Source organism: Acipenser ruthenus, unplaced genomic scaffold, assembly GCF_902713425.1.
Source record: "Acipenser ruthenus unplaced genomic scaffold, fAciRut3.2 maternal haplotype, whole genome shotgun sequence".
In the NCBI taxonomy this organism is placed as follows: domain Eukaryota; kingdom Metazoa; phylum Chordata; class Actinopteri; order Acipenseriformes; family Acipenseridae; genus Acipenser; species Acipenser ruthenus.
In genome coordinates this window covers 1-19637 of record NW_026707842.1, presented here as the reverse complement: position 1 = coordinate 19637, position 19637 = coordinate 1, and the positions used below count along the sequence as shown (strand labels likewise).

Below are 19637 nucleotides of genomic sequence, written 5' to 3'. Positions count from 1 at the left end.
CTCCTCCCTCGCCCCTCAGGGGTGGAACGAACTGCCCATGGGTATCAGGAACCGCTCAGTCCCTCCTCAAGACACACCTGTTGAGACAGCCTCTGTAAACCTCACATCTCTCCACTATACTGGACTATACGGCTCCCAGTCGTACCAGTGCTTGCATCAGCTTGTACTCTCACTGAACTGCTCCACACTTTGCTGTACTCCACGGCTGCTCTTAATCATAATTATACTTTCTGTATCCTGCACTTGATTTTCCTTCACGAGAGGGTTCACTGCTCTTAGTCAAACTCGCTCTGTAATTATTTAGAAGACGGAGCACAAGGAGGTGAAGTGACGCACAAGGAGGTGAAGTGACTTGCTCAGGGTCACACACGGCGAGTCGGTGAGCGAGCCAGGGTTTCTTTAGCCACTGGACCGCACGGCCTCCCTCTGCACAGACGGCGTCTCACCTCCATGCTGTAGCTGGTGTCCTTGTTGTCGAAGATCAGCGCCTCCTGGATGAGCTGGTGGTCTCCCTCCAGCTGGTCGATGTTGGGTTTGTACTCGATGATGCTTCGCTCGTACTGCTTCAGGTGATTCAGCTGGTCCTCCAGAGTGCCGTGCATCTCAATCGAGATGCGGCCCGATCTCCTGGAGAGGAGGGGAGGAGAGGGTTAATACAGCACTGTACAGACAGGAGAGGGTTAATACAGCACTGTACAGACAGGAGAGGGTTAATACAGCACTGTACATACAGGAGAGGGTTAATACAGCACTGTACAGACAGGAGAGGGTTAATACTGCACTGTACAGACAGGAGAGGGTTAATACAGCACTGTACAGACAGGAGAGGGTTAATACAGCACTGTACAGACAGGAGAGGGTTTACAGCACTGTACAGACAGGAGAGGAGGGGTTAATACAGCACTGTACAGACAGGAGAGGGTTAATACAGCACTGTACAGAGGGTTAATACAGCACTGTACAGACAGGAGAGGAGAGGGTTAATACTGCACTGTACAGACAGGAGAGGGGTTAATACAGCACTGTACAGAGGGTTAATACAGCACTGTACAGACAGGAGAGGAGAGGGTTAATACTGCACTGTACAGACAGGAGAGGGTTAATACAGCACTGTACAGAGGGTTAATACAGCACTGTACAGACAGGAGAGGAGAGGGTTAATACTGCACTGTACAGACAGGAGAGGGTTAATACAGCACTGTACAGAGGGTTAATACAGCACTGTACAGACAGGAGAGGAGAGGGTTAACCCTTTGCGGTCCATTGTCGGACTGGGTCCGACATTGCAATTATTCCTCACAGGTCCTTTGTCGGACTGGGTCCGACATCATTATAGCAACGCAATAAACGGGTGTTAGTCGTTTTTTCTCCGGAAAAAGCCGAGAAAACCATTCAATTGCCGAGTGGTAGCGACAGGAGCCGAGACAAGTCGGAAAAAAAAAAAAAAAAAAAAAAAAGGCGTATTTCATGAATAGTCATACATGGTATCAGGTATCAGATAATGGGCGTCCATAATAAACAAGCTGGCTAAGTGCGTCAGCGCACTGAGACTATCATGGACATTTGCAGAGCTTTTCTCAGATGTTATAGTAATAAAATAATGACTTTGATCGCATTATTGAGGAGTTTGGTGATAAAACGAGTGATCTGGAGATGATCGATCGGTATGTACGACTATTATTATTATTATTATTTATTTCTTACACAGCTGAACGCTATAGCAAACAAAAGGCTGGGGAGGGGCTGGAGATGCCTAGTGTGTGCTTTGTTGATATGCAGGGCCATTTAAAACCCGTTTGACTGTGAAAAAAAATACTTTTAAACAGCGCGTATAAAATTAACTGCGCGTGTGAAAATTAATTAGACCTGGCGTGCCTGACGCGCGATTATAAATGGACCGCAAAGGGTTAATATTACTCGTGTTTGCCCACACCTCCATCTTGTTCTGGATCCAGGGTCCCACCACGTTGGCATGGTTGGCAAACTGGCGCCTCAGACGGTCGTTGGATTGCTGCCGCGCCAACTCCTCCTGCAGAGCACGGTCCCTCTGAGGAACGAGCTGCTGCACCTGCACACGCCACCGGGGGAGACAGAGAGCAGAGTCAGTGTGAGAGAGACAGCGAGACACAGACACACGCACGCACGCACACACGCACACAGCTGGACAGTGTCCCCACCTTGTTCCACTTGGCGTTGATGGCCTGGGGGGTGATGGTAGTGTAGGGGTTCCCTCCAGTCAGCTTGATGCTGTTGTACTCTGCGATCTTCTGAACCTCACTCTGAATCGCCTGGATCGACTCGCGCTCCTTATCAGCATCAGAGAGAGTCGCCTTGAACTGCTCATGAGCAGAGAGCAGACCCTGAGGAGAGAGAGAGGGGGGGAGGAGAGGGGGAGAGAGGGTTAATACAGAGAGGAGAGGAGGGGAGAGAGAGAGGGTTAATACAGAGAGGAGAGGAGAGGGGGGAAGAGAAGGTTAATACAGAGGAGAGAGGAGAGGAGAGGGGGGGGGAAGAGAGGGTTAATACAGAGAGGAGAGGAGAGGGGGGGGAAGAGAGGGTTAATACAGAGAGGAGAGGAGAGGGGGGGGGGGGAGAGAGAGGGTTAATACAGAGAGGAGAGGAGAGGGGGGGGGGGGAGAGAGAGGGTTAATACAGAGAGGAGAGGAGAGGGGAGAGAGAGAGGGTTAATACAGAGAGGAGAGGAGAGGGGGGAAGAGAAGGTTAATACAGAGGAGAGAGGAGAGGAGAGGGGGGGAAGAGAGGGTTAATACAGAGAGGAGAGGAGAGGGGGGGGAAGAGAGGGTTAATACAGAGAGGAGAGGAGAGGGGGGGAAGAGAGGGTTAATACAGAGAGGAGAAAGGAGGGGAGAGAGAGAGAGAGAGAGAGAGAGGGAGGGGAGAGAGAGAGGGTTAATACAGAGAGGAGAAAGGAGGGGAGAGAGAGAGAGAGTGTTAATACAGAGAGGAGAGAGGAGAGAGGAGGGGAGAGAGAGAGAGAGAGAGAGAGAGAGAGAGAGGAGAGGGAGAGGGAGAGAGGGTTAATACAGAGAGGAGAGGAGGGGAGAGAGAGAGAGAGAGAGAGGGTTAATACAGAGAGGAGAGAGGAGAGGAGAGGAGAGGGGGAGAGAGAGAGAGAGAGAGAGAGAGAGAGGGAGAGGGTTAATACAGAGAGGAGAGGAGGGGAGAGAGAGAGAGAGAGAGAGAGAGAGAGAGGGTTAATACAGAGAGGAGAGAGGAGAGGAGAGGAGAGGAGAGAGAGAGAGAGAGAGAGAGAGAGAGAGAGAGAGAGAGAGAGAGAGGACAGAGAGTTAATACAGAGAGATGATGGGAGAAAGGAGGGCGACGGTAATGTAATGACATTGCCCCCGCTCTCTCCGTCTCTCACCTGGATCTCATCGATGTTGTGCACGATGAACATGTCCTGCAGGTCCTCCATCGCCCCCTCCATCCAGTTGTTGAAGGGCGCCGCCCTCTTGGCGTACTCGAGGTACAGCTCATCAATCGACTCCAGCTGCTTCTCTGTCCTCTGCAGGGGGAGGAAAGAGAGGGGGAGAGAGGGATGAGTTTCACCTCTATAGCACTGATGAAGGCACTAGAGCCCAAACGCTGGTCTGCTTGACTCAGTTTAGTTTCAGTAACACTGATGAAGGCATTAGAGCCCAAACGCTGGTCTGCTTGACTCAGTTTAGTTTCAGTAACACTGATGAAGGCATTAGAGCCCAAACGCTGGTCTGCTTGACTCAGTTTAGTTTCAGTAACGCTGATGAAGGCATCACATTTACTTGGTTTCAAAACAGTGCGACTCTCAAGCAACGCAGTTTCCCGGTTCCTCACCTCCAGGGCCTCCCTGCGGCTCTGGGTCAGAGATCCCAGTACATCCCACTGGTTGCAGATCTTCTCGCAGCGAGCGTTCACGCTGGGAGAGTCGTAGTAATCCAGCTCACTGGGAGAGGAAGAAAGACACATTAGAAACGAGAGTCCGGACAGCTCGCTGATCTCAGCACTGTGTCGAGCGGGGGGGGGGGGGTCTCAAAGGATCCCAGCCATTCAGCGGCTCGGTAACCCTTGGCAACCCATTCCACACCCTCCCCACTCTCTCTGTGTGAAGTAGTGTTTCCCCTCCCCTCTCACTTGAGCTCCTGTGCGATGGCAGCGATCTGCTCCACTCTGTCCTGGTGCGCAGCGAGGTCACTCTCAAAGGCTTCGTGTTTGCGCAGCAGGGCTTTGATGTCGGACAGCGTTGCCGTCTCGTAGTCCTTCTTGGTCAGTATGGCCTCATTACCTGTGGGGACGGACACACAGACAGACAGTTAAAACTCCCGCTAGGCGTCTCTGTGTCTCTTACCCTCGGTCCAGGCCTCATGGACTGTGTATCTCTCGGTCTCTCGCCCTCCGTGGATCGGGCACGTCTCTGTGTCTCTTACCCTCGGTCCAGGCCTCATGGATGGTGGCTTTCTGTCTGAATTTCTCTGCCAGGTGGTCGAGTCTCTCGAGTCTGCGGATCTCGTTCAGCAGCCACTCCTCGTAGCCCTTCTCTGCGTGCTCCAGACTGTGCCATGAGTTATTGATGTCCTGCAGACAGGGGAGCAGAGGGACAGTCACACACAGGCAGCCCAGCAGGTCCAGCAGGCCTGCGCTGTGATGCACCTCGCACTGTATATCATATCGTAACATAAACGCACAGCTGTGGCCAAACGCTTTGCATCGCCCTGTAGAATGAACTCATTTTGCTACATGAAGTCGAGTGAAACCTGCTGAATGTTGTCGCGTTAACATATTGAATCACTTTTGCGACGTCATTTTGTAGTTTCTTTGATTACATGATGTTAAGTAAAATGGGGTGATTTTTTTTGTGTGTGGGGGGTTGGCTAGATCGAGAGGATGGTAGCGAGGGGGTGAGTTTGGGGGTTCTTGTGTCTCGGGTGATGGTAGCGAGGGGGTGAGTTTGGGGGTTCTCGTCTCTCGGGTGACGGTAGTGAGGGGGTGAGGGAGGTGAGTCTGGGGGTTCTCTTACCGAGACCATGCGCCCCTCGGAGGGCATGAAGGCGGGCCGGTTGCTCAGCCTCAGCTTGGTCTGCAGGGTGTTGAAGTTGATCTCCAGCTGGCACTTCTCCTGCACCTTGGGGGGCTTGTGCACCCGCCGGTACCCCCGGAAATCCTCCAGCTTCACCTGCATCTCCTGCATCGTCTTCTCAGGGGCTCGGTTCTCCAGCCAGGGGATCGTGGCCCGGATCCACTCCAGGAGCTGGGAGAGAGGAGAGAGGGTGATTGAGGGTGTAAGAGGAGAGGAGAGAGAGAGAGAGAGGGTGATTGAGTGTGTGAGAGGAGAGGAGAGAGAGCAAGAGAGAGGGAGAGAGGGTGAGGGTGATTGAGGGTGTGAGGAGAGGAGAGGGAAAGAGAGGGTGATTGAGCGTGTGAGAGGAGAGAGAGGTAGGAAGAGAGAGAGCAAGAGAGAGAGAGGGTGATTGAGCGTGTGAGGATAGGAAAGGAGAGAGAGAGAGAGAGAGAGGGTGATTGAGGTTGTGAGAGGAGAGGAGAGAGGGAGAGTGGATTAAGTGCGAGAGGAGAGGAGAGAGCAGAGGAGTGTGTGAGAGATAGATAGAGGGGTGGATTGAGTGTGAGGAGGGGGAGAGAGGAGAGAGAGAGGTGGATTGAGAGAGTGTGTGTGTGACAGGAGAGAGGGAGAATCTAGCAGAGAGATAACGTGGATAACTGTGGAATAAAACCATGCAGCAATGTAAAGAGTGACAGACAGGGGGCAGACTCCCCCGTAAATCCCCACAAAACAAACTGCTGCTCCAGACAGGTGGAAGAATGCACAGCGAGACACACAGGTATGTGGAGGTACAGCATCACTACATCCCAGTGTGGTACGGATACTCCATGGATTCCTCATCCACACTCACGTCGCTGGCCAGCTTCTCGTAGTCCTCCATGAGATTCTCGTTCTCCTGGTTCACAGCCAGCACCTTGCAGATCCGATTGGCTGCCGTCTCGGCCTGGGGGCAGGGAAAGGGGGCAGTGAGCACAGCAAGGCAGGAGGAAACAAGCTACTGCATCAGTTGCATTAGCAGTGGGATAAATGGGTTAAAAACTACAGCTTTCTACAGTTTGTCATCCAGTTCAGCCAATTTCCCTCCAAGTGGCTCACGAGTGCGCGAGAATCCGCTTGTATCGCTCACACAGCACCCGGGACTAGATTCATTATAATATGCAGTTAAATCAGAATAATGAAACAGTATAGCTGGTTTTAATGAGAGGTAATTTTCACCCGATACAAATAATTCTCACATCAATGTCAGGGTCTAGTGCTGTATATTATAAAGACATTTCAGAGGGCTGGATCGCATCAATATCAGGGTCTAGTGCTATATATTATAAAGACATTTCAGAGGGCTGGATCGCATCAATATCAGGGTCTAGTGCTATATATTATAAAGACATTTCAGAGGGCTGGATCGCATCAATATCAGGGTCTAGTGCTATATATTATAAAGACATTTCAGAGGGCTGGATCACATCAATATCAGGGTCTAGTGCTATATATTATAAAGACATTTCAGAGGGCTGGATCGCATCAATATCAGGGTCTAGTGCTATATATTATAAAGACATTTCAGAGGGCTGGATCGCATCAATATCAGGGTCTAGTGCTATATATTATAAAGACATTTCAGAGGGCTGGATCGCATCAATATCAGGGTCTAGTGCTGTATATTATAAAGACATTTCAGAGGGCTGGATCGCATCAATATCAGGGTCTAGTGCTATATATTATAAAGACATTTCAGAGGGCTGGATCTCATCAATGTCAGGGTCTAGTGCTATATATTATGAAGACATTTATTTTGTAGTATAGTTTCATGCTTTATAATAAAGCATTCTCAATGCATCAATGATCATTCAAATAGTAAACTGGCTGCTGATTTCACCTCTAGGTGGCAGTGCGACACACAGATGGGAGACAGAGAAAAAGGAGGGAGAGAGAGAGAGAGAGAGAGAGCGAGAGAGAGAGAGAGAGAGAGAGAGAGAGAGAGTACCTTCTAGAGAGCAGAGAGAGAAGGAGGGAGGGATGGACAGGTGAAGAATTCCAGAGGAGGAGGAATGAGAGGCTCTCAGCACCAACGAGGATGGAAGAACGAGAGAGCGATCTACACGAAGAGGAGGGAAGAGAGAGAGAGAGAGAGAGGAGGCAGAGGAAAACAAGACTAGCAAGGGAAATAGGTTAAATTAAAAAACAGGACAGACAAAAAAAATTGCAGAATTGCAGACAGACAGACACAGCAAACCAAATGATAAACCACTGCAAGTAAAAACCAGTGTGCAAAACAGGGTTAGAAAAATAAAAAAAGGATTTAGATTGAAGTCTGAGAAGTAAACTTTAATTTTGTTTTGTTATACTCTAAGGCAAAAGGGCTGGAAATGAGACTCCCGTTGCACAGCAGTTTGATCCAGTCCTTGGTTTCACTGTGAGTTTGTTAGCTAGACACACTGGGGCTGGTAGTAAAACCTGGACTGGGTGACACTGCTGTGCAATGGGAGACTGTGTGGTCCAGTGGTTAAAGAAACAGGCTTGTAACCAGGAGGTCCCGGTTCAAATCCCACCTCAGCTACTGACTCATTATTATTATTATTATTATTATTATTATTATTATTATTTATTTCTTAGCAGACGCCCTTATCCAGGGCGACTTACAATTGTTACAAGATATCACATTATACATTATTTCACATTATACATTATTTCACATTATACAGAAATCACATTATTTTTACATACAATTACCCATTTATACAGTTGGGTTTTTACTGGAGCAATCTAGGCAAAGTACCTTGCTCAAGGGTACAACAGCAGTGTCCCCCACTGGGGATTGAACCCACAACCCTCCGGTCAAGAGTCCAGAGCCCTAACCACTACTCCACACTGCTGCCCTATATATGAGTGTGTGACCCTGAGCAAGTCACTTCACCTCCTTGTGCTCCGTCTTTCGGGTGAGACGTATTTGTAAGTGACTCTGCAGCTGATGCATAGTTCACACACCCTAGTCTCTGTAAGTCGCCTCGGATAAAGACATCTGCTAAATAAACAAATATTTTCATTCCATTCTATAGTACCATCACTGAGACAGACAGACAGAGACAGACTCACCTTCTGAGCCCCAGAAAAGGCGTGATAGAAGGAGGAGACGTACGTCATGATGGCTTTCTCATCAGGCCTGACCGTGCCCACGATGTCTGTGTGGAGAGAGAAGTGAGGGAAGGAGAGAGAGAGAGAGACAGACTGGTGAGAACAGTCCCCTCGCTGACGCGACAGGGAAACCCTGCCCCCCGAAACGAGAGGACGCGACCCAGGGTTTAATCACGGGTCCGGTTGAGGAATCTGTTCTGATCACCACGGCTTCAGATTAAACATTAATCAATTGCTATTCTGAGTTTGAAGTCCAGTAGCTTGGCTGGGCTTAATCACACTTGCGTTTGTTTAAAGAGAAGAAGCTAAAGACTTCTAGCTTTTGATGATAGACTCATACATACATATATATTACACACACACACACACACACACACACACACTATGTGTTTTGTTTTGTATGGTAAAGTTTCCTCAATGCACAGAGGATATCACTATGCATAATAATAATAATAATAATAATATTATTATTATTCAAGTGGAAATTCTGTGTTGTATTTGAAACATATTTCATTTTGCTTCTCAGAGTTCTCACTGCAGTGCTTGCTAGCGATTATCCCAGGTCTGCTATTCCACGAGGAGACTGGCCACCCCCACACACACCCCCACCCCCGCCCCCTCCCCAGCTCCCCCTCTCTCTCTCATCCCCAGCTTCCCCTCTCTCTCTCATCCCCAGCTTCCCCTCTCTCTCTCATCCCCAGCTTCCCCTCTCTCTCTCATCCCCAGCTTCCCCTCTCTCTCTCATCCCCAGCTCCCCCTCTCTCTGATTCCCAGCTTCCCCTCTCTCTCTCTCATCCCCAGCTTCCCCACTCTCTCATCCCCAGCTTCCCCTCTCTCTCTCATCCCCAGCTCCCCCTCTCTGATTCCCAGCTTCCCCTCTCTCTCTCTCATCCCCAGCTTCCCCTCTCTCTCATCCCCAGCTTCCCCTCTCTCTCTCATCCCCAGCTCCCCCTCTGATTCCCAGCTTCCCCTCTCTCTCTCTCATCCCCAGCTTCCCCTCTCTCTCATCCCCAGCTTCCCCTCTCTCTCTCATCCCCAGCTTCCCCTCTCTCTCTCATCCCCAGCTTCCCCTCTCTCTCATCCACAGCTTCCCCTCTCTCATCCCCAGCTCCCCCTCTCTCATCCCCAGCTCCCCCTCTCTCTCTCATCCCCAGCTCCCCCTCTCTCATCCCCAGCTTCCCCGCTCTCATCCCCAGCTCCCCCCCTCTCTCTCATCCCCAGCTTCCCCTCTCTCTCTCATCCCCAGCTTCCCCTCTCTCTCTCATCCACAGCTTCCCCTCTCTCATCCCCAGCTCCCCCTCTCTCTCATCCCCAGCTCCCCCTCTCTCTCATCCCCAGCTCCCCCTCTCTCTCTCATCCCCAGCTTCCCCTCTCTCTCATCCCCAGCTCCCCCTCTCTCATCCCCAGCTTCCCCTCTCTCTCTCATCCCCAGCTTCCCCTCTCTCTCTCATCCCCAGCTCCCCCTCTCTCATCCCCAGCTTCCCCTCTCTCTCTCATCCCCAGCTTCCCCTCTCTCTCTCATCCCCAGCTTCCCCTCTCTCTCATCCACAGCTTCCCCTCTCTCATCCCCAGCTCCCCCTCTCTCTCATCCCCAGCTCCCCCTCTCTCTCTCATCCCCAGCTTCCCCTCTCTCTCTCATCCCCAGCTTCCCCGCTCTCATCCCCAGCTCCCCCTCTCTCATCCCCAGCTCCCCCTCTCTCTCTCATCCCCAGCTTCCCCCGCTCTCTCTCATCCCCAGCTTCCCCGCTCTCATCCCCAGCTTCCCCTCTCTCTCTCATCCCCAGCTTCCCCTCTCTCTCTCATCCCCAGCTTCCCCTCTCTCTCATCCCCAGCTTCCCCTCTCTCTCTCATCCCCAGCTCCCCCTCTCTGATTCCCAGCTTCCCCTCTCTCTCTCTCATCCCCAGCTTCCCCTCTCTCTCATCCCCAGCTTCCCCTCTCTCTCTCATCCCCAGCTTCCCCTCTCTCTCTCATCCCCAGCTTCCCCTCTCTCTCATCCACAGCTTCCCCTCTCTCATCCCCAGCTCCCCCTCTCTCTCATCCCCAGCTCCCCCTCTCTCTCTCATCCCCAGCTTCCCCTCTCTCTCTCATCCCCAGCTCCCCCTCTCTGATTCCCAGCTTCCCCTCTCTCTCTCATCCCCAGCTTCCCCTCTCTCTCATCCCCAGCTTCCCCTCTCTCTCTCATCCCCAGCTCCCCCTCTCTGATTCCCAGCTTCCCCTCTCTCTCTCTCATCCCCAGCTTCCCCTCTCTCTCATCCCCAGCTTCCCCTCTCTCTCTCATCCCCAGCTCCCCCTCTCTGATTCCCAGCTTCCCCTCTCTCTCTCTCATCCCCAGCTTCCCCTCTCTCTCATCCCCAGCTTCCCCTCTCTCTCTCATCCCCAGCTTCCCCCCTCTCTCTCATCCCCAGCTCCCCCTCTCTCTCATCCCCAGCTCCCCCTCTCTCTCATCCCCAGCTTCCCCGCTCTCATCCCCAGCTTCCCCGCTCTCTCTCATCCCCAGCTTCCCCGCTCTCATCCCCAGCTTCCTCTCTCTCTCTCATCCCCAGCTTCCCCTCTCTCTCTCATCCCCAGCTCCCCCCCTCTCTCTCATCCCCAGCTTCCCCTCTCTCTCTCATCCCCAGCTTCCCCTCTCTCTCATCCACAGCTTCCCCTCTCTCATCCCCAGCTCCCCCTCTCTCTCATCCCCAGCTCCCCCTCTCTCTCTCATCCCCAGCTTCCCCTCTCTCTCTCATCCCCAGCTTCCCCGCTCTCATCCCCAGCTTCCCCGCTCTCTCTCATCCCCAGCTTCCCCGCTCTCATCCCCAGCTTCCCCTCTCTCTCTCATCCCCAGCTTCCCCTCTCTCTCATCCCCAGCTCCCCCTCTCTCTCTCTCATCCCCAGCTCCCCCCCTCTCTCTCATCCCCAGCTCCCCCTCTCTCTCTCATCCCCAGCTTCCCCGCTCTCTCATCCCCAGCTTCCCCGCTCTCTCTCATCCCCAGCTTCCCCTCTCTAATCCCCAGCTCCCCCTCTCTGATTCCCAGCTTCCCCTCTCTCTCTCTCCCCCAGCTTCCCCTCTCTAATCCCCAGCTCCCCCTCTCTCTGATTCCCAGCTTCCCCTCTCTCTCTCTCCCCCAGCTTCCCCGCTCTCTCATCCCCAGCTTCCCCGCTCTCTCATCCCCAGCTTCCCCGCTCTCTCATCCCCAGCTTCCCCGCTCTCTCTCTCATCCCCAGCTTCCCCTCTACAGAACAGACTCTACCTTCAGCGTCCAGCATCTTGGGGATGTCAAGGTATTTCTCTGCCACCTCGAAAGCATTGTTCAGGTTAGTGATGGGGTCGTCCTGCAGACAGACAGACAGACAGACAGGCAGACAGGTGACTGCGAGAATTCATTAGGGGCACACTAATGGCCTGGTCCCACTGTGGGGTTGTGTTTCCAAACCATTTCAAAAGCCTGGTTTTTGTTTTCACTTGCTGACCGTGGCAGTATTTTTTTTTTTTTTTTTTCCGGTCTGGTATTTGTGATGTTCTGTCGTCGTGTTGCTGGGTCAGGGAGGAGTCTTTACCTTCCTCAGCTTGTCATAGTCGATCAGCTCGGGCCTGTGTCTGTGAATCAGGGCGTTGAAGGCAAGACCGTCCTTCCAGCTAGAGAGAGAGCGAGAGAGAGGGAGAGGGAGAGAGAGCAAGAGCGAGAGCGAGAGAGGGGCAGAGAGAGAGAGCGAGAGAGAGAGAGAGACAGGGAGAGAGAGAGACAGGGAGAGAGAGAGACAGGGAGAGAGAGAGAGAGCGAGAGAGAGAGAGGGATGTGTTAGCGTATTAAGCTCTGGCACTTCTATTCTTTCGCTCCCCGTATTGGGATGGGGTTGGGGTTGGTGTTCGGGATGGGGTTGGGGTTTGGGTTTGCGATGGGGTTGGGGTTCGGGATGGGGTTGGGGTTCTCGTTCTGGTTGGGGTTCTCTACCTGATGTGGAAGTTCTGCACGTTCACGTTCTTGTAGGGGGCTGTCTTGCGCTGGCACCAGAGCAGCAGACCCTCCTTAGCAGAGGTTTCTACAGAGAAGTAGAGGAAGGGTTACAGTAGAATACAGTGCAATACACTCTACTACAATACAATACACTCTACTACAATACAATACACTATACTACAATACAATACACTATACTACAATATACTATACTACCATACAATACACAGCAATACACGATACTACAAAACAATACAATACACCGCAATACACTATACTACAATACAATACACTATGCTACAATACAATACAGTGCAATATATTATACTACAATACAATACAGTGCACTACACTATACTACAATACACTACAATCATACAATTGTGTACAACCCCATTCACCTTCGACGGAGATGTCCTGGATTGCGAAGCGCAGGATGATGGTCCAGATCATCCCCAGGGTCATCTTAGCATTCCCGTCCACGATCTCTGAGAGGAGAGCAGGACACGGGCGTGAACAAGCGAGCCAGGGGCAGGGAGACGGGGAGCCAGTTTAATAATCACACTGGGGGTGCACTTGCCTCCATTCACTTTCTATCAGTCTCCAATGCACAGTTTTCAAAAGGGACACGGCTTCATTTCAAACCCTATCTGCAGATCAATACTGGTAGCAAGCGAAAGAAGAACCTTTAACATATCATCCAAACGCAGGAAGCAACAAAAATAAAACAAGGCAGCTGAAAGGCGCGTGCAAGCTGCTTATCACGATACAGAGCAACACCGCGTCTGAAAACACGCGTGTGGGGCTGCCGGCAGGGCATGTGCGAGGCGATGGCGACCTCACTGGCGTGATCAATCCACTCATGCACGTTTCACTGAGGTCTGATCAATAAATCGATTCACCTTGGCATCCCTGGTATTGATTATTATTATTATTATTATTATTATTATTATTATTATTATTATTATTTATTTCTTAGCAGACGCCCTTATCCAGGGCGACTTACAATCGTAAGCAAATACATTTCAAGTGTTACAATACAAGCAATACAATAAGAGCAAGAAATACAATAATTCTCAAGTGTGACAAACCACAATTCAATAATACAGCAGATAATAGTGAAAGTTACATCAGGATATGATTAAATAGTGATAGTTACATCAGGATGTGATTAAATACAAAATACTACAGATTAAACACTTGGCAGATTACAATATTCTGAGGTACAGGATTAAATGCAGTAAAATAGGGGGCAGATAAGAGCAAAATAAAGCATGTTTAAATGAAGGGTGATAGTGTCCCAGGATACAACAGAGGAGTTCTACAGGTGCTGTTTGAAGAGGTGAGTCTTAAGGAGGCGCCGGAATGTGGTCAGGGACTGGGCAGTCCTGACATCTGTAGGAAGGTCGTTCCACCACTGCAGAGCAAGGGTGGAGAAGGAGCGGGCTCGGGAGGCAGGGGAGCGTAGCGGAGGTAGAGCCAGTCTTCTAGTGCAGGCGGAGCGGAGAGGTCGAGTGGGGGTGTAGGGAGAGATGAGGGTCTGGAGGTAGCTGGGTGCAGTCTGGTCAAGGCATCTGTAGGCTAGTACAAGAGTCTTGAACTGGATGCGAGCGGTGATCGGGAGCCAGTGGAGCGAGCGGAGTAGTGGAGTAGCGTGGGTGAAGCGTGGCAGAGAGAACACCAGGCGAGCAGCAGAGTTCTGGATGAGCTGGAGCGGACGGGTGGCGGACACAGGGAGGCCAGCCAGGAGGGAGTTGCAGTAGTCTAGATTAAGCCCTGGGGGGTGGTAGTGGGGGGGGGGGGGGCAGTGCTTGTTTTTCAACTGTGCTGAATTTTTGTTTCCACTCCAGAATACCATGGGACAGGAGGGAGGGAGGGAGGGAGGGAGGGAGGGAGGGATGCAGAGAATAGCAGTGGAACCTGCAGATCGGAGCTGCTAATTGGCAGCTGTGCGGTCCCCTCTTGAATACTCCTTTCTCCAGGGTCTGTGTGTGTCACAGGGATGGGAATAAGACTCCCGTTGCATTTCAGCTTGCTTCACTGCTGGTTTTACTAGGAGTTTAATATTACGACACACCTGAGCTTGTTGCCTAGACACTGATCAAGCTGGTAGTGAAACCTGGAATGGGTGACACCGCTGTGCAACAGGAGTCTTATTCCCATTCCCATCCCTACAGTAAATTCAACTAAATAAATAAACACATACATTACACTTGTAACAATAATAATCAAATTATTTATCGATTGGGACCCCAGGACAACAAAGCGATAATATTTTAACGAAATCGAATATTCAATGAAATTAAATCTTGTACATATTAACTTACTGTCACGATCGTAATCTGTGTTGTTGCTTCTAAGTCACTGAGAATATGCGTCTGTGAACAAATACAGGACGATGATGCAGAGATCAAGAGTCACTGGCTTTGTTCATGTATTTTACACATTATTTTGTTTTAAAAAAAATCAGTCTGTAGCCGCCTGTCTAATAATATTTAACATGACTACGTTTGCAAACTTTTTCGTTCCTGATTGCCGCCTTGGTCTAAATGCTGCTGGATCGTAGCTTGACGTTTGTCATCCGATGAAACATTGCAGGTTTGCGCAAAATAAATGATTGCATGCGATCCGCTGCAGTAATTACTGTAGATTTTCATTCACTCGCAAAACGTTCCCTCGCTTAACATCAGCTGAGATCTCCTAGGATACCAAACCCGCCCCGGCTGCCCATATCTACCAATCAGTGAGGAGAGCCCAGAGTGGCTATTGGCTGCTGTTAACTGTCAATCAATAAATCCTGAAAGAGATATTATTATTTGTTTATTTAGCAGACTCCTTTATCCAAGGCGACTTACAGAGACTAGGGTGTGTGAACTATGCATCAGCTGCAGAGTCACTTACAATTACGTCTCACCCGAAAGACGGAGCACAAGGAGGTTAAGTGACTTGCTCAGGGTCACACAATGAGTCAGTGGCTGAGGTGGGATTTGAACCGGGGACCTCCTGGTTATAAGATTCTACCTATCTTAGTTTGCGATGTGGGCAAGGGTTGACACCTGGCCCCATAATCCCGTTACACTGCGAGACAGAACAGGACTGTTAAACTGAAGGAAAATCAACACTTGAACTGAGTGCTAAACCTTTACTAAGATTAATTAATTATCTCGAGGCAGCATAACAGCTATTAACAAACTAAATAAATAAATACCATCATCAATATTTATTTATAGTTTTATTTTAATGTTTCTTTATAGTTTTTAACAGCTTTCTCCAGCTCAAGACATTAATACTGAATACTGTCCACTATTCCCGACTTAGGGAATAATTAGGGCTATAGATTACTAATTAACTTTAAATACTGATAACAAACACTAATTTTACATAATAATAATGCATCTTGAATAAACCTACTCACGTTTATTCAAGATGCTTGCTTTATTGTGTAAGATTTGTATAAATTAAGCAAGCGTTCAGAGTTTAATTCACAGGTTTATTGCTTTCAGTTTAAGAGCAGCTTAAAAACCCCGTCCCGTCCCTAAGTGATCCGGATTTACAGGGCCAGTAAGTCAATGAATAACAGGCTGTGTGGTCCAGTGGTTAAAGAAATGGGCTTGTAACCAGGAGGTCCCCAGTTCAAATCCCAGCTCAGCCACTGACTCATTGTGTGACCCTGAGCAAGTCACTTCACCTCCTTGTGCTCCGTCTTAATAATAATAATAATAATAATAATAATAATAATAATAATAATAAATCCACACACGTGTATGAAAGAGACGCGAAATCAAATTATCAACCGGAGTTACTGCTTTGTGGAAAGTTTCGTTGCAGGGAAGGGTAGGTTGTCCCTGAAGATAATGCAAATCTAAGTGGCTATGCAAAAAGTGAAACGTGTCTCTGCAACCGAGGCACGCTGGCAGGGAATGTTGCTTTCGCTAGCAGAAGCAGGGCCACGTGATCCAGAGACTGTAACCAACAGCAAATTAAAAAAAAAAAAAGCATTTTCCATGTGAAAAGGCCATACTGTTAATGTAGTTTTCAAACCTTGGGAGTGGGGCTGATTTTTTTACCCCTTAATTTACCGTTATGTTTACACTGGAAATGTGTCAGATTTTGAGCAGGGTTAGAAACTCACACCAATGCTGGGGTTCAGAGCTCCCCTCAGTGAAGTCTATTATTATTAATATTGAAATGATCAGGAGCCAGGAGTTTGAGCAGGGTTACAAACTCACACTAGCCCTGCTGCTGCTGCTGCACCCAGTCCTGGGGTTCAGAGCTCCCCTCAGTGAAGTCTATTATTATTAATATTGAAATGATCAGGAGCCAGGAGTTTGAGCAGGGTTACAAACTCACACTAGCCCTGCTGCTGCTGCTGCTGCTGCACCCAGTCCTGGGGTTCAGAACTCCCCTCAATGAAGTCTATTATTATTAATATTGAAATGATCAGGAGCCAGGAGTTTGAGCAGGGTTAGAAACTCACACTAGCCCTGCTGCTGCTGCTGCTGCTGCTGCTGCACCCAGTCCTGGGGTTCAGAACTCCCCTCAATGAAGTCTATTATTATTAATATTGAAATGATCAGGAGCCAGGAGTTTGAGCAGGGTTACAAACTCACACTAGCCCTGCTGCTGCTGCTGCACCCAGTCCTGGGGTTCAGAGCTCCCCTCAGTGAAGTCTATTATTATTAATATTGAAATGATCAGGAGCCAGGAGTTTGAGCAGGGTTACAAACTCACACTAGCCCTGCTGCTGCTGCTGCTGCACCCAGTCCTGGGGTTCAGAACTCTCCTCAATGAAGTCTATTATTATTAATATTGAAATGATCAGGAGCCAGGAGTTTGAGCAGGGTTAGAAACTCACACTAGCCCTGCTGCTGCTGCTGCACCCAGTCCTGGGGTTCAGAACTCCCCTCAGTGAAGTCTATTATTATTAATATTGAAATGATCAGGAGCCAGGAGTTTGAGCAGGGTTACAAACTCACACTAGCCCTGCTGCTGCTGCTGCACCCAGTCCTGGGGTTCAGAGCTCCCCTCAGTGAAGTCTATTATTATTAATATTGAAATGATCAGGAGCCAGGAGTTTGAGCAGGGTTAGAAACTCACACTAGCCCTGCTGCTGCTGCACCCAGTCCTGGGGTTCAGAGCTCCCCTCAATGAAGTCTATTATTATTAATATTGAAATGATCACAAGCCAGGAGTTTGAGCAGGGTTAGAAACTCACACTAGCCCTGCTGCTGCTGCTGCTGCTGCACCCAGTCCTGGGGTTCAGAGCTCCCCTCAATGAAGTCTATTATTATTAATATTGAAATGATCAGGAGCCAGGAGTTTGAGCAGGTTTACAAACTCACACTAGCCCTGCTGCTGCACCCAGTCCTGGGGTTCAGGACTCCCCTCAGTGAAGTCTATTATTATTAATATTGAAATGATCAGGAGCCAGGAGTTTGAGCAGGGTTACAAACTCACACTAGCCCTGCTGCTGCTGCTGCTGCTGCACCCAGTCCTGGGGTTCAGAACTCCCCTCAGTGAAGTCTATTATTATTAATATTGAAATGATCAGGAGCCAGGAGTTTGAGCAGGGTTACAAACTCACACTAGCCCTGCTGCTGCTGCTGCTGCTGCACCCAGTCCTGGGGTTCAGAGCTCCCCTCAGTGAAGTCTATTATTATTAATATTGAAATGATCAGGAGCCAGGAGTTTGAGCAGGGTCAGAAACTCACACTAGCCCTGCTGCTGCTGCACCCAGTCCTGGGGTTCAGAGCTCCCCTCAATGAAGTCTATTATTATTAATATTGAAATGATCACAAGCCAGGAGTTTGAGCAGGGTTAGAAACTCACACTAGCCCTGCTGCTGCTGCTGCTGCTGCTGCACCCAGTCCTGGGGTTCAGAGCTCCCCTCAATGAAGTCTATTATTATTAATATTGAAATGATCAGGAGCCAGGAGTTTGAGCAGGTTTACAAACTCACACTAGCCCTGCTGCTGCACCCAGTCCTGGGGTTCAGAACTCCCCTCAATGAAGTCTATTATTATTAATATTGAAATGATCAGGAGCCAGGAGTTTGAGCAGGGTTACAAACTCACACTAGCCCTGCTGCTGCTGCTGCTGCTGCACCCAGTCCTGGGGTTCAGAGCTCCCCTCAGTGAAGTCTATTATTATTAATATTGAAATGATCAGGAGCCAGGAGTTTGAGCAGGGTTAGAAACTCACACTAGCCCTGCTGCTGCTGCTGCTGCACCCAGTCCTGGGGTTCAAGAGCTCCCCTCAGTGAAGTCCCCTCCCCTCCCCACTCACCCTCAGCCCCGATGGAAACCAGTTTGACTCCTTTACTGGCGATGAAGTCCAGCGCTTTGTTGACGTTGTTGATCTTGTGGACCCTCATCTTGCCTCGCTCAGGTTTGGGTAACCGTTCACCTGCAGACCGACAGACAGACAGACAGACAGACAGCAGTGTGACTGGGGGAGCCAGGGGTTTTAAAGATGGTCAGCGCTCCTTTAAAGGGAGGGGCCAGTGATCATGTTAATAAAGCTAATAAGAGGTGAGAGAATAGATTTTAAAGATGGTCAGAGCTCCTTTAAAGGGAGGGGCCAGTGATCATGTTAATAAAGCTAATAAGAGGTGAGAGAATGGATTTTAAAGATGGTCAGCGCTCCTTTAAAGGGAGGGGCCAGTGATCATGTTAATAAAGCTAATGAGAGGTAAGAGAATGGATTTTAAAGATGGTCAGCGCTCCTTTAAAGGGAGGGGCCAGTGATCGTGTTAATAAAGCTAATAAGAGGTGAGAGAATGGATTTTAAAGATGGTCAGCCCTCCTTTAAAGGGAGGCTCAGTGATCATGCTGCAGCGCTACGAGCAGACTTGGTTGGCGCTCCACTTGGTGTGTACCTGATATGACCTCCAGCAGCAGCATGAGTTTGAGGCCATCTCTGAAATCCTCTTCAATGTTGTTGATCTGCGTTCCTGACTTCCGCAAATGAGAGTTACACCAGGCTGTGAACGTCTGAGAGAGAGAGAGAGAGAGAGAGAGAGAGAGAAACTTAATCTCTACAAGACAGGTGGTTCTGTTGCTAGATGCATCCCACGTGTCGAGGGTGACAGACAGAGAGCAGGGCTGGAAAGAAGACTCCTAATGCGTAATCCATTTCCGGGTTTTAATATGAGCTTGGATTAACCACAGTGTGCAGGTAACAAGCTCGTAGTAAAACCAGGAACGGATCGAACTGTTATGCAATGGGAGTGTTACTTCTGTACATAGATTTCTAGTGTCTGTGTGTCACTGTGTGTGTGTGTGTGCACGCGCCTTTGTCATGGTGTGTGTTCAAATTATGCTAATCTGATCTTGTATGAAAACATTTTGCCATATAGACTGCAGCCCAGAGCAGCACAAAGATTCACTGAGAGAGAGAGAGAAAGTAGGTAAGAAGGAAAGAAAGGGGAGAGAAAGAAAGAATGGAGAAAGAAAGAAAGAGAAAAAAGAAAGGAGAGAGAAAAAAAGAAAGGAGAGAGAAAAAAAGAAAG

General features: G+C 49.5%; 1 protein-coding gene across 1 annotated transcript; it reads right to left on the bottom strand.

The window, feature by feature from the left end:
* Positions 1-603: 603 nt before the first annotated feature.
* On the bottom strand, positions 604-19143 carry LOC131728401 (alpha-actinin-4-like). The gene is made up of 16 exons (XM_059019424.1): positions 19005-19143; positions 18413-18532; positions 12529-12615; positions 12125-12212; positions 11730-11808; positions 11423-11504; positions 8150-8235; positions 5907-5999; positions 5015-5245; positions 4425-4572; positions 4132-4282; positions 3835-3943; positions 3386-3526; positions 2178-2360; positions 1934-2068; positions 604-627 (listed from the first exon to the last, which is right to left on the bottom strand). The coding sequence occupies exons 1-16, from the start codon at positions 19027-19029 to the stop codon at positions 604-606; spliced, it is 1782 nt and encodes a 593-aa protein (XP_058875407.1). The 5' UTR covers positions 19030-19143.
* Between the last annotated feature and the right edge of the window lie 494 nt (positions 19144-19637).